Source organism: Chenopodium quinoa, unplaced genomic scaffold (assembly GCF_001683475.1).
Source record: "Chenopodium quinoa cultivar QQ74 unplaced genomic scaffold, ASM168347v1, whole genome shotgun sequence".
Lineage (NCBI taxonomy): Eukaryota > Viridiplantae > Streptophyta > Magnoliopsida > Caryophyllales > Amaranthaceae > Chenopodium > Chenopodium quinoa.
Window position 1 is genome coordinate 1,372,056 of NW_018743199.1, and position 14,785 is coordinate 1,386,840.

At 34.8% G+C, this 14,785-nt stretch overlaps 3 protein-coding genes across 4 annotated transcripts; all 3 read right to left on the reverse strand.

Annotated features, from left to right (window-relative positions):
- Positions 1-413: 413 nt before the first annotated feature.
- On the reverse strand, positions 414-5,433 carry LOC110733381 (transcription factor MYB1-like). Its single transcript, XM_021913418.1, has 2 exons — positions 4,817-5,433; positions 414-1,776 (listed from the first exon to the last, which is right to left on the reverse strand). Exons 1-2 carry the CDS (start codon positions 5,100-5,102, stop codon positions 788-790), a joined length of 1,275 nt encoding a protein of 424 aa, XP_021769110.1. The 5' UTR covers positions 5,103-5,433; the 3' UTR covers positions 414-787.
- Positions 5,434-6,372: 939 nt separating this feature from the next.
- LOC110733382 (class I heat shock protein-like) lies at positions 6,373-7,191 on the reverse strand. Its single transcript, XM_021913420.1, has one exon. The coding sequence runs from the start codon at positions 6,988-6,990 to the stop codon at positions 6,559-6,561; it is 432 nt and encodes a 143-aa protein (XP_021769112.1). The 5' UTR covers positions 6,991-7,191; the 3' UTR covers positions 6,373-6,558.
- A 1,944-nt stretch (positions 7,192-9,135) lies between these two features.
- LOC110733383 lies at positions 9,136-13,690 on the reverse strand. 2 transcript variants are annotated; one of them, XM_021913421.1, is made up of 8 exons: positions 12,834-13,690; positions 12,315-12,406; positions 11,484-12,193; positions 11,260-11,330; positions 11,055-11,144; positions 10,747-10,927; positions 10,545-10,674; positions 9,136-10,390 (listed from the first exon to the last, which is right to left on the reverse strand). In XM_021913421.1, the coding sequence occupies exons 1-6, from the start codon at positions 13,209-13,211 to the stop codon at positions 10,754-10,756; spliced, it is 1,515 nt and encodes a 504-aa protein (XP_021769113.1). In that variant the 5' UTR covers positions 13,212-13,690; the 3' UTR covers positions 9,136-10,390; positions 10,545-10,674; positions 10,747-10,753. The 2 variants fall into 2 exon arrangements, with proteins under 2 accessions (XP_021769113.1, XP_021769114.1); XM_021913422.1 differs by having other exon boundaries at positions 9,136-10,393.
- Between the last annotated feature and the right edge of the window lie 1,095 nt (positions 13,691-14,785).

The window sequence follows — 14,785 nt, forward strand, 5'->3', positions numbered from 1 at the left end:
CTGAGGTTTCAACAGTCTTGAAACCACCAGAGCCAAAGTGGACTAGTGAATCTTAACCAGGCACCAAACATAGAATACTTCACAAAATTATTTTAAATTTGCCGTTAAAAAGAATGAGAAATACAGTTTGATCTGATCTCAAGAGTTCAAGAGGCAAGATAGTAAGATATGGACGTTTCAGTTGTGGGCCTTGTATGATCAGAGAAATGGGTTAGTACCCAAATTTGCCGACAAACCCAAACTCTGAAATATGGACCCTCTTGTAGCAAGTGAGCCAACTTCAGAACCACCCATATTAAAATGTCTAGTTTACACTTTCTCCGAGGTTTTACACATATTGCATCATTTTCATTTACGGCCGTATATCAGAGAGTAATTATGAATTTAAAAATAGAAGTCTTACTACTGTGAAGTACCAGATCCACAACTATATTCTATTAGAATTACTCCATCATATTTAAACTGGCTGGCTAATTCAACAGATAACTAATGAGTGCAAGAACATTCATGTTTCGGGTACTAAAGCTCGACTATAATTAACAAAAAAGACTATAGATCCCATCCCTTGTATACCAGCATGACTATATAACAAAAAGACTATAGATCTCATCACTTGCGCTGCACAAATCTCGCCAGTAAGATGTTCCGCTAGTATGTGAATCTCTAATATCAATCATCTGACACTTCACAAAACCTAAATAAACCCAACCCCTGAGTTTAATGACTGAAACATTAGAATGATCTCGAGAATGCTACTTAGAAGGTAACAGCACTCGTCGTATTCAGCTCAAACCCCAACTTCAGCAGGCAGTGCGACTGTTTGCCTTGGTATCTTAGTTGAGAGCACTTCTGTCATCATACCCATAAGCTTGGTCCGTCCTTCCTCAAAACGCACATTGTTGGTCTGCGCGCATTGCCCTGAATTGTCAGTCCCTTGAGTATCTCTTCTCTGAGTAGGATCCTCCATTCTTCTGGTGCAGCCACTATCCAACCCACTTTTGATCCACGCTATATTGTTCAAATCAGTGGCTATTGACGCTAATTCATGGCTTGAAAAGGAAGGAGGCTCTTCATATTCAATAAATTCAGGCCCCAACAGTGAGCTTTGAGTTTTTGCACCAGTTGGAGTTGAGCAACATCCATGGCCACACCGCAATGGAATAATTGGCTCACACTGAACTCCATCAAGAAACTTGGAGATTCCAAAGTCAGGTTGGAAGGCATTTACCAAAGGACCCTGCACAGGCACAGGCTTGGGAGGTGGAGCAGCAGGTGTTAAATTAGACGAGGGTTGATAAACATTAAAAGCACCAACACGTGCAACTGGACGAGAGGGTTTAGGGTGCTCAATAGGTTCAGCATAATGAGCATAAAAGGGAGGATATGCAATCATGGGAGGATATGCAACTACAATGGGGGGATTCTCATACATGATCGAAGGTTGGTTTTCAGGTTGCATGGATTGGTTTAGATTCTCATTGACTGGAGACTGGTAATCGGGGTGAGGACATTGGTTAACAACCATATTTACATCATGTTTTCCATCATATGCTTTAAATGAATTGGTTTCACCAGAAACTGTTTCTTCGGATGATGCCTTGTTTCTGTCAAAGCTGGAATCTCCTACTGATTTCCCAAAATCATACCTCCGTCTCAAAGTTGAATTCCAGTGGTTCTTGATAGCATTATCTGTTCTTCCCGGGAGAAGCTTTGCTATGCAGGCCCATTTGTTTCCATGAATAGCATGTGCTGAAATAATAGTCTGGTCTTCTTCTTCTGCAGTGATATATTTCTAATTAGACATCGAAATATATGAGTACTAAATAATACTGTCGAACACAAATATCATGGGCAAACAGATCATTGACCACAATTCAGGCTGCAGTGATCGATACAACAGTTCATTTGCAAACCATCTGTTTCTATGCCTATGATACATGCTTACACAAAGGTATTTATGACGGCATGTAACAATAGTACAGGACCCCAAAGCTTACTAAAGAGATACCTGCCTGATCAGGTAAGGGGAGTTGGAAGCATACGGCCTTACCCTGCACTAGAACAGGGCATTCAAATGCTATTATGTAATAAGCATTCTAATTAGCGATCATTACATTTGCTACTTTCATATATCTTCACTCCATCTGGTATTCTGATATAGAGCTCCAATACCGAGTATTTCAATTGATCAAAGAATGAGTCAAATTATGTACACTATTGACCTGCAAAAGCCCTCAAAAATGCCTTAGACCACTAACTGCATCTTAATCAAGTGAACATAGAAGGAAGACAGAAACATTCACAAAAGGATTGTTTGAAATAAGATCATTATTTTATAAATGAAGTTAGTGAGATTCCGGTACGTATGTCCCGCATTCTTTAGCCAACAGACCTTCCTTTTTTATTTTTCTGTGACGATAATGCCCGTTGTATTGCAAAGTAACAAATCTCTACTAGTGTCGTAATAAGCTGAATACTCAGCTAGTTTGACTAAGTTTGTTATGCTTTCTTGAATATATCCTTAAATATAGGATAGTTAGTTATTAAGTTGTCATGCTAATTGAATCATTAAATACAGACAAATTATAATAAATTTTTCAGTAGAAAAGCTGTTCAAAAACAGAAATGTGGCTAACCAAGATAGGAATGACTGTGAAGGAGTTTCACTAACACATATCAAGTCCAAACATCTAGTTTGCTCATAACTTGTAGGATGGCACTGAATTGGGCATTAGACACCAATTGCAAACAAAAAGAAAGACTATACTATAATCTGTGGTCATTTTACCCCCAATCCCTTTTTTTTAAGAGGACATTTTATCCCCAATCCTAGTAATTGAAAAAATGCAATTGATGCAACCCAACCAAACATATAAAATCTAGCAACTGTCAATCAATAAGCATTAGCAAACTGAAACTTCAGCTACTCACTTGTATACAAAACAAAAATTTGCAAGAGATTTGCATTAGAAAAAACTAATATTTATCAATAATCTTGGCTTACTGGCTACTGAATTACTGATGTCAACAATTTTAATTCCTAATTTATATCAATGAGCACATACTAAGAGAACAAGCCAAAGAAAACCAGAACATTGTCCTTATACAGTAGCTCCTCAGATTCTAAATGCATATTCAAGCCATGACAGGATAAACCACAGGGATCATACATCAGCATAAGCCAAGCAAAATTTTATTGTATGCAGGACATAACTAATTGTTTAAAAAAATCCCTAATCTTAAAGAAAATGCCAGAACATATGGGCCAATAGTTCAATACTGGCTGACGCTACAGCTAATATGGTTATTTCTTCATCAAAGACCAAACAATACAATGAGATAAACTTCATTTGAATGCATTGGCGATGAAGTAGGCAACACACATACACGACAAACAAAGGGGGAAAAATAAAAAACCTTTACTTTTAAATTTTGTTGAAATGATTTTCTATTTACCTTAGCTACACTACACATCATACAAAATTTTAAACTATAGAAAAGTGGTAACAGAAAAAAAAACTATTGCAATATTAATATTTCATCAGTAATAGCCCTATGACCCCGCTGGGTTAACCAAGAGCCCGTAACACCATAATGAAGGGTTTCACCTTATTATAGCATCAACTAAAGCTTGTCAACAAGGCTAATCAGTTAAAACCTAAGACGAAAACATCCTGCATTTCCGAGGGAAGGCATTGAAAAGCTAAATAAACAAACTATATGTTCAAGCAAATATAACTAATGCCAGGTTGCCTACTTTGATGTTCCACAATATTCCACCCTTAGATCATATGGTGCCCTGTTAGTCATATCATCGAAACGATCACAGACTAAGGCCCTGTTTGGTTTGATGTAAAAGGTTTTCATGGAAAATGAGTTTTCTATGTTTTTCCCATTTTCCTTTGTTTGGTTTGTTAAGGGTGGAAAACAATTTTTCCAAGGGCGGAAAATTTCATCCTTAATGATGAAAAACATTTTCCTTCTCAAAACAAGGGAAGCCACATTTTCCTCTCTTCCTTACCTCCTTTTTTTACTTCCCTCTCATTCATCCTTACATTTCCACTCTTATTTTTTTTATTTTTCTTGGACTTTTCTTGTATGCAACCAAACAAAGGAAAACTAATTTGCAATTGTGTTTTTCCTTGAAAATATGTTTTCCATGAAAACTAATTTTCCATTGAAAATATTTTACATTAAACCAAACGGGGCTTAGGTGTAATTTGCAAATTTCGTGCCCTCAATCAACCTAATGTGTTATAAAAAGCTTTTCAACAAACCTTCAAGCTGAATTTTAGTTATTGATTAAAACTAGAAACACCCAGCATCTCTCCATTACTCGACTCCAGACCTAAATGGAACCAGCTCAAATTCAAAGCACCCGAGAAATCCACCCCAAATCAAACAAATGAAACCGCATTTGATTAAAAAAAAATTAAGCAATTTTAATTACATCCTACTGTGTTTAACACTACACACAAAAAAGAAGTAAAATTTAGCAAACAAACTGGTAAAATTGCTGCCCAAGAAAACATTTTGATCAGAACAACGAAATACAGAAAACTAACATCAAATTCTACCAAAAATCAGATAAAAAAATACGAAAATTACGATACTTTACAATTCAAATATCAAATGCAAACCACTAAATCACAACCCAATTGATTCATCAACAACACAACACACAAATCAGAAATACCCACAATCATCAAAACCAATCAAAACAGACCTTTTCAAAATTCAACCAGCGGCAAACATAAACAAAACAAAAATTCAAAAAACAAAAAAAAGGAGAGAGGAAAAAAGTAGTACAAATTACCAGAAAAAGGTTTACGCTTGACACAAGGGTCAAGCTGATTACACCAACGAAGCCGGCAAGATTTACCGGAGCGACCCGGAATTCCACGGGCGATTAAGCTCCAATTTCGGGCTCCGAATTTGCTAACAAGTTCACTAAGTATGGCGTCTTCTTCCGGCGACCAAGGGCCCCTTACTCGGCTCGATGATGGTGCGGCCGGAAGTTCGTCGGCGTCGGCGGCATCGGCGGCGGCGTCAGGGAGGGTGAGGTCGTTAGGGTCTTCGGTAGTCATCGGCTGGTCATTCATTTTTAGTTTTACTGTTTTTTTTTTTTTTTAATTGAATTTAGGTGTTTCTGCTTTCGGTCTCTCTCTCTAACCGTACCTACCTTCCTAACTGCAACTAGAGGAGAGAGAAAAAGGAGGGTTGTTGTCAAATTCGTTTGGAGGGGAAATGGAAAATTGTTTCGGTTTCCTGTTTTCCCCCTATGGCGGTTTTATTGCCAAAATGACCAATTTGTCCTCATTTTTTTTTTCGGGTTTTAATTTGTGAATGAACTACAAGGACAATACAGACTAACAGAGTACAAACATAATCATACACAACTACACAAGCTTTCATTATTACTTGTAACTAATAGACCATGACTTCTCTCTCAAAATAAAATAAAACCAACCAAACAAATAAAACTAATAGGTCATGACTTCTGCATCCCCATGATTATTTTGGATGTTTCATTACCAGTGCACAATTCTTGTTGTTTTAGTTACATAGGGAGCATCAATCTCCTTTACCTTGTGATAATTTTCTTAGTTTTTATCTATTATGTATATATGTTAAGTAGCAAGCATTTCAAATTGTACATTCCTATGAGGCAATTATTTAGATGTAGAATATATACCATTCATATGATTAGATGTAGGATACAAATCTTATTTTTGTTTTATGTATTAGTCCATGTTCAATTGATTTTGTTTTGTTTTTTTAATAATGTACCTCTAATTTTCTATAGAGATCTATGTTGAAAACTTGACACACTTTTTTAAAATGGAATCCTTATAGAGTTATACATAAGTTGTGAAATCGTATTCCCTGTTATTGTATTCATGTAGTAGATAAATCTCATTATGAGATTTGTTATGCATAATAATAGGGGTAGTATTTATAATTATCTTTTGCACTCTTTTGTTGATTAAGTCAATCAATCACAAAAATGATACAGACTACAAAGTATTAGCTAGGGTAATTAAACAGGCTAACTTTCATTATGTCATATTTGCATTAGTGGCAAGCCAAATTTGATCCAATTTTCCTAAGTTTATCCAATCATTTTATTGAGCTAAAATTCTTCAACATAACCTCTAACCAAATCCATGACAAATTGTATGGATTATTCTAGTGAATCCATAACTACTTGGTTTATGAACTCGACTAAATGACAACCAAAAACACCTCAGATTTCTTGCTTTCAAGAAAATTAAAAATGTCCATCACATTGATCACTTTCTTCTCTAATCAGAAACAGAATACCTATTTAGCAATTAACCATCAGAGTCATTCCATTGCAATACAATCCAATTTAACTCAAGATTTAATAAAATTTATTAAGATCAAATTAAAGATTACATAGTAAGCATCAGTAATACATAAACATACTTATTATTTATATATTCATACTATTAACATAGATCACTAAATCAAACTAGAGGAACCGAAAGCAGACGATAATACGATATGCCATTTGATAGAAAACAGAGGATAATTTCAGCCAGAAATGTCAATTGATTTAAGCTGAGGCTTCTTCTCCTCAACTTTAGGAACAGTAACAATAAGAACACCATTCTCCATATTCGCCTTAATCTCCTCCATCTTCGCATTCTCAGGCAACCTAAACCTCCTCAAGAACTTTCCAGAACTTCGCTCAACACGGTGCCACGTGTCATTCTTCTCCTCTTTCTCCCTGTTTCTCTCTCCGCTGATCTGGATCACCTTCCCATCTTCCACCTCAACCTTCACCTCCTCCTTCTTCACTCCAGGAAGATCCGCCTTGAGCACGTGCGCCTCAGGTGTCTCCTTCCAGTCAATTCGGGCGTTGACGAAAGAGGCGGTGTCGCGGGCGGAGGTGCTGCCAGAGGAGAGAGACTGGTTTAGGTTTCCGGCGAAGGGAAAGCCCTCGAATGGGTCCCACTGGTCCATTGCGAAGGGGTCGAAGGTGTTGTTCCTTCGGTTTCCCAAGAAGCTTGGAATCAGCTACATTGTTGATTGCTTTTTTTTTTTTTTTTTTTTTGATTGATTTGAACAGTGAATTGATGATTGATTAGAGTGTTTGAGAGAATTTGTGAAATTCTTTTGATGATGTTGAAATGAGGAATATGAATGTGGAGATATTTATATAAGAAGGAAAAGAGAGTTCTGGGAGGTTCTTGAATTGACCAATGGTTTCGTTGATGGATTATGGACCTACGTAAATTTTGGGAGGATTAAGGATGATCAAGTCAACAAAGGTCTTTCACCAATGTTCTAGACTCTTCTCCAAACTGAACAATATCTTCAAGACTTGCACTTTAGTTTGGGTTGGGCCGAGCTTGTCAATCCAAAGATTACAGTCCTATTAAATAGTTTCGCTCAGCCCAACGGAGTATGTGTTATTTACGAAGTACATATATATTTACTTCACTTATTTTAGAAAAATGTATTCTTACTCCCTCAATTTATTTTTTTTAAATTCATTACTTGAGATTATGCACTATTTATATGTTACATTTGACTAATTTTTTTACTACTACATGGTCATGTAACATGTTATTGGATTTGTTACAAATCTACTTTCATATTACAATTTTATTATCATTTTACTAATATCTCATTAAACATATTGATGGACAAAGTTGTGCCACGACAAGTGTGAAAACTTAAGAGATGCATTAATATAAATCAAAAGGTGACACAGTGATCTCTTCATAAGATTGTTAAAATGGCCCTTTGTTTTAGTTTTACTCTTTTCTAAAATGGTTGGTGTTTAGCTAGGCATATAAATGATAAATATAATCTAATCTTCACATTAAATTAAATTAAATTAAATTAATCTTCACATTAAATAAATATAAATTGTTTGACATTGTTTTATGTTTTCAACTAGTTATCTGAGCAACGCTCGGATGTTCACAGGAAAAAATTATATTTATATATTAAATAGTATTATAAGTTTGTATTTGTTTATAAATTGTATATATTTTTAAAATTTTATTTATTTAAATTTGTTGTTATTGTTCTATTATTTAGGCTGTATATTCTTTTTTTTTTTTGGAAATAAGGTTGTATATTCTTTTTGTTTTTATTAATTATCTTTTTATTTTCTAAGGAAAATAATAATAAAAAATAAAAAGTTTTTGGCGGGAATTTTTTTAATGTAAACGTGACATGTGTACTTCTAGAATATTCTTGGTGATTACTTTAGTATATAGTATTGACTGATGATTTTTAGTTTTTTCTAAAAAATAAAAAACAAACAAAAACAAGAAAGAAGAAAAAAGTGTTTCTACTTTTCAGTTGTCAGTTTACAAAATTATCATGAGTTTAATAAAATTGACTAATTTTTTATTCAATATGTGATATATATCATATGATTTTGAAAAACAAAAAACTAAAAACCAAAAAACCACCATGATGCCAAACGAACCCTTTAGTCTAATTTTATTATGGTTTGGTCAAAATATTTCATGTTTGGTTTGACGTAATCTATTATACTTTTTTTTTTGAACAAAAGATGGGAAATTTTATCCATTATTCCATTTTACTTGCCCAAATATTTATTTTAACATGTAATCTTTTTAAATTAAAATTTCACATATTTTTATCTTACAAAAATAACCAAAAGGATTTGATAAACTACGTAGTAAGAATACGTAATTCAAAATTTTAAATATGTTATAATATACCCTAATTTGGTATAATACAGAATTTTCAACAAGTATAAATAAACAAGTACTCATAATTAAAATAATTTGAAGAGAAGTATAAGTACTTGTAAGTTTTTTGCAAAAATAATACTCCGTAATATTAAAAAAAAAAAGACCAAAATTAAAGTGTAAAACTAATTGGATAGTTAGAGGCCTTGGAGTAAAGATGGCACAGGGCCAAGGCTTGGCATGATCCAACATGAAAAAAGCATGGCATGGGCATGCACTGCACAGTATGACACGTTTTTTTGCTTGTCGGGCTTAAGCCGCCTTTATTTGGGAAAGCACGATAAAGAACGGCATGACAAAGCACGCTAAAATTAAGAAAATTTGGCTTAGACATGCAAATACGGCACGGTCCAACTCGAGGGTCTAGGTCGTGCACCAGCTAATCTTTTAAAAATTCAAAACTCATGGGCTGAGCCATGATTGAGCTTAACCAACCCAAAAATACACGAGGCACGACCGGATATGGCCCAGAGATTAGAGATTAGAGGCCTTGGAGCGAAGAACTTAACCTAAAAAAATCAGAACCCCTAAAGGCCCTAATTTCCAACCTCTTCCGGCCGTCTCCCACCTTATAAATACCTCTCCATTTCTTCGTCAAATCATCCATTCATCCGTCGCTTTTCCAGGTCTGTCAATACAGCTAGGGTTTATACTATTCTCTATCCTTGTTTTTTTTCTTTTCCTGTAAATTTCAGATTTCCAGCGTAATACTTCGGTATAATTTTTTCATTTTTTCAAATTTTCTCTATTTTTTGGTTAAATTGAAAGAAGGCTTCATTTGTTGGTTGATGTGGAGAATATGAATTCCCATTGACTCGTTCCCTTGAAGCAACATTAATTCGTGTTGTTTTCTCTTACTTTCTTCTTCGTTTTTTTCAGCGATTAAGATTATTGAAAGCAGCTAAATTCATAATCTACCCTTTAATTTTTATTTGTTGGGTTTTTAATTGGCAAGAAATGTAACGGTGATGAGTCAATACAGACCTGTAATGATTTTGCGGAAATGATCGCACTTCATTGAACATCTAAGGGACTGAGTTCTTTTCTTGCTTTTTTCTATTTTAAAACGCTTTGTTTTCCTTTGATGTTTTAATATTAAATTAATTTTGGGTTCACTTTGATTAGGCCTAAAAATGGTGCTAATGATAAATTGGCATTGTTTAGAAATGTGAAATCCTAAACTAATTTGTTCCCCTCGCTATCCATTGTAGATTATTTGAATGCTACATTTGGACGTTGGGTAATTATATTTTTCCACTTTACTGATAATTGTTGTAATTAAGATAAACCGTAAACCTGATTGACTCATACATGTATTATGTGTTCTTGGTTGTAATTAGTGTTTGATTTGACTTATTATTTTCATCTGTGGCTAAGTCATTCTAAATTAAGATATTAATATCATTGATGAATTATTAATGAACGAACTATGTGGCCATCAATATGCATTCTTTAGCAACAAGCATTCCGATTTCAAGCCTCTCTTGCAAATGAAATGTGTGCTGTCAAATCATCTAGCTTAATCTGAACACTAACTAACTTGTCCCTCAGCATTGCATTGTATTCGTATAGATTTCGAAGCTCTCTTCGTAGAACTTGTACATCAGCTGGCGAGTCACCATTAATTTCTGCTGCATAAAAAGAAAAGAAACGGATCAAATCACCATGACAATCGAGGGTCTTCCAATTAAAACCGAGATCAAGGCCTTGTTTGATTCAACTTATTTGGACTTATTTCAAACTAAATAACAGCTTCAGTTTCTAGACCTGAAGTAAGCTTACCTTGTAAAAATGGTGGCGGTGCTATATAATGTTCTTTAAGCATAGATGACTCCTTTATAAAGATGTCTGATGGTTTCGAGGAGTTGATGGTTTGTACTCCTTTAGTGATTCTGGATGCATCTCTAAGAACCTGAGCACATTGTGGAAGAATAAGAATTTTGCTAGTAAAATGTGGCGGATTATTTAGGAATACAGCACAAACCTGTGCATCAGCTGGGCTGAGGTTGTCTTATGAGGCCGAAAGACTGAATATTAATCTCACGCTGTCTGAATTTACTTATAGATAATCCATTTCCTCCAATGCAGCATGTTGGCTCCTCTTTCATGTTGTATCTTTCATCTAACAAGCGAGAACCAAACGTATATGCCACGAATCTTCGTAACTGATCAGTGCAGGTGTTTAAGAGTCAGTCTACATTGATCTTCAGGATAAAGCAGGATGATAACAATTTTGACATATGCTGAAGAAAAGCTCTATGTACGACAGTCATGAGCACGACATGAGTGTACCTTATGCCAGTGATCCTCAGCAATTCTTCGTTTTTTGATGTTTTGCATAACCTGATCTTCATTGCGTATTCGTTTGATCCGGGATTCAAACTGAGTACACCAAAGATTGACAAGTCATGTATGTAGATTGGCACAGATATTGTCACATGGATTTATTGATGGCAAGAGAATACGAGTATATCACTAAGAGAGGGAGGAACTGTACCAGAGTCAAGAGCAAAAGAAATAGTGTAATACTGAGGCAATATAGACCACCAACATCCGCAAGAAAACTCACTGTAATTTTCAGACAGCACAAGAAATGAGAGATGTCTAACAGAATTCAAAGTGAGCAAAGGCCATAATTCGAGTATTTTTTTGGCTAATTGCAGTTACTCAAAATTAACAGGACTAAGATTTTCCAGAAATCATGATCATAAAGAAGGTTACCTAGTCCAGTATATCTTTTTCCATCATCAATCTCAATCATATATTCAGTCAGAAAACGGAGTGCCAATGTAGTGTTGATTAGTCCATTCTTTGGACTGTGTAGTAATGACCGGAGCTTGTCTTTATCGCGAGCAGAAGAGCCAGGCCGAAACTCATGAAATGAGGGCTGAAGAAGCTTAAGACCATTTACATTAAGATGAACCCTTGGAAACAGATTAAACTTCAATACATGTGTGTTAGCTCCTCTGTAAGTTATGCTTGTATTGTCTGATTTCATCCCATTCTTTATTCTTCCACTGACAAAATTTGCATATTTGTGCTCATCAACATGACTCTTTGCAGAGAAATTGAACTGGAAGCCAACAGCTGTGGCAGGAAACTTGTTTTTTATATCGAAAAATTGCCATGAAACGTACACATTCTCATAAGCGAGTGGGCAGTTCCGGCATCTGAGAGTCACCACAGGACCTATACTGGAGTTTTGGGAAGAATAGTTTGCAAAGTTTGAGAAAGGGATTATGCTATAGCCTATGGAGCCTGGGGTGCCAAGAACTATGGTGCTCGGACCACGAAACTGAGAGCAAGTCATGCTAGAAATGGTAGTTATGTTCAACTCTAAATCATTAATAAAAGATACTAAATCTGGTGCATTTGCTGCCTTCATGGTATATACTTCTAATCCAAGCGTAGTTATGATCTGGTACAGTAGTCTTCAGAAAAATGCAATTCGATTAGTATGTTGCTATTATTTTGGGACTGAGGGAGTATAGTATGCACTGATGTGAGATATTGTGATGTATGATGCATTAGAAAACGAGTAGATATACTCACCCAGCAAGCAAACCAATGAAAAGTATCCAACTAGCTATTGTGAATGTTCCTCCTAGTTCAGATTTCCGCTTCTTAACTACCTTTTGATCAGCCTGCACGCAGTGAGCAAATATTTCTTGATCATGAATGAGAAATGACATAGCTACATACGAGTTGCCTCACTAATTTAGTACAGTCAATAAATTTTAAGAAAATTATTTTTATTTCTATTTTAAAATTTCCATTACACATATATGGCAGTGTGACCTTATAAAATGATCTCAACAAGCTAAATTATAAACCAACTCTCAATTACGGAGTACAATTCAAAAACATGTTAATTAATACTAGTACTATATACTGTATTAGTGATGTACAAGTATTAGATTTAACAAAGCCAAAAGACAATATATAGTGTCATATATTATGTCTAATAAACTTGTACCCCAATATATGGTATAAAGCACAAAGGAAAGCACAAGGGGACCAAAGCAAAGAGAAAAAGTGAAGTGAAAAAAGGAAAGCTAGGAGAAAACTTACAAGCCAATGTTTTGTAGAAAACGTAAAATCGAGGCGACTAATCCACCAGCGAATCTGAAACCAAGCGTTTCTTCCATCCTTAAGCTTCCCAAACCTCACGATTGCACATAGTAACACCCACATCAACAATACAACAACGCTACACCAAAGATAATATACTTCATATTTGATCGCATTTTGATAACCATCGTCGACTTTGGTGTGCTTTACTGAGGAACTCGTCCACCACTCTAAAGGCGAAATGTTAAAGAAAGGGCATGATTTAGTAGAAACGTTGTAAAGATAGCCTGGTGAACATGAACACAAAGTTTTGTTGTAGATGAATGCATGTTTTGGGCATGGGGCTTGGAAGATGGCACTATTATGGTTATTTGGCATGTTGTACTAGAAAATATGTGATTTTGGGCTTAACTAGTTGGCTAATTATAGTTTTATTAAGGATAATTTGATGGGAATAAATGGTTAAGTAAGGATTGTTAATGTGATGATTGTTTGAGGGGATTAAGAAATAGGAAAGGTAGATAATTATGAGGGTGAAAGCTCTAGAAGAGGAGTTTTGCAAATCCATGAGGTTGGATTTGGTAAAGAGACTTGGACAAAAGGTAAAGGCAAAGAAGATGCACTAAATTTAGAATGATTATATGTTGTTGGCTTGGAGGTGTGGTTAAGTCTTTTCACAAAGGCTAGTAATTTGGTTTATATGTAGCTTAGGATCAATTATCTTTCCGTAGTTATTAAACTTAGTTGAAAAATGAAAATTACGGAGTACTAGATTTAGATGTTATTACTATACCTTCAGAGATTAATACTAATAATTGAGATTGATTGAGAAGTTATAGTCATTACATAGGCACCAATTAAAAATTATGGAGTAATAATTATAGGTGAATATAAGTATAGTCAAAATCATGTCAATAAGGTTTAAAAAAGGGGTGAACTAACATACAATATAAAAAATATGCAACTTCGCAAGTAATAGATTAAATTGATGATAAATATTTTTTAATATCGGAGTACTGACCTGTAATTTGTTGTCAAGTTCTCTAAACATGTAATTTCAATTTAATCTATTATTTTTACGGTTTTACCCTATGTCTTGTGCCAATATTCAACTGTTTAGTTGAGGAGGAAATGTTTCGTGAATGAAAGCCGATTGTAAAAATAAATGACAAAATTAATGCAATGTCCTTATAACAGTGCTATAATATAGTTGGTTAGTTTGATAAAACCATATTTTATATTTTATATGCATCCATTTAAATTTCATGCATTTGAGACTTTTAGTGTTAAAGAACCAATGGTCAATGGACCATAAAAATTATACGTAGTAGATGTGTGATTGTGTGGTCATATATTATAGTACTACCACCATCTTCTCGCTTTGATTTTAGAATGCCTATTTATGTGAATTGACATTTCCATCATTTATTCATAGTCTTTCATCAGATTGATTTTGATTTAGGTTCAACCTCATATTCTTTGATAAGGGGTGTTTCCCCTTTTTTAGGTGTCAATTTCTTGTGGATTATTTTGTTGGACCAAAATTATTGTTAGAGATATGTACACGCATAATTAGGGGTGAGACTTTTCAAACCGAACCGTAAAACCGTCCGTTATCGAACCGAACCATCACGGACCGAACCGTTTATAACCCGCTAATTTTAAACCGAAAACCGAACTGAACCGTATAATGTCAAACCGAAACCGAACCGAACCAATTAATGTTAACCCGTTACGAACCGTAAACCAATAACAAACCAAACCGTTTATAAACCGAAACCGTTTGAACCGATTAATGTTAACCCGCTAACTAATTAAACCGAACCGTTTATAAACCGAAACCGTTTAAACCGTAGGAAAAAACCGTTTAAATCGAACCATTTACAACCCGCTAACCGTTTAAACCAAACTGTTATAACCCATTAAACCGTTTAAACCGAACTATTTTCAAA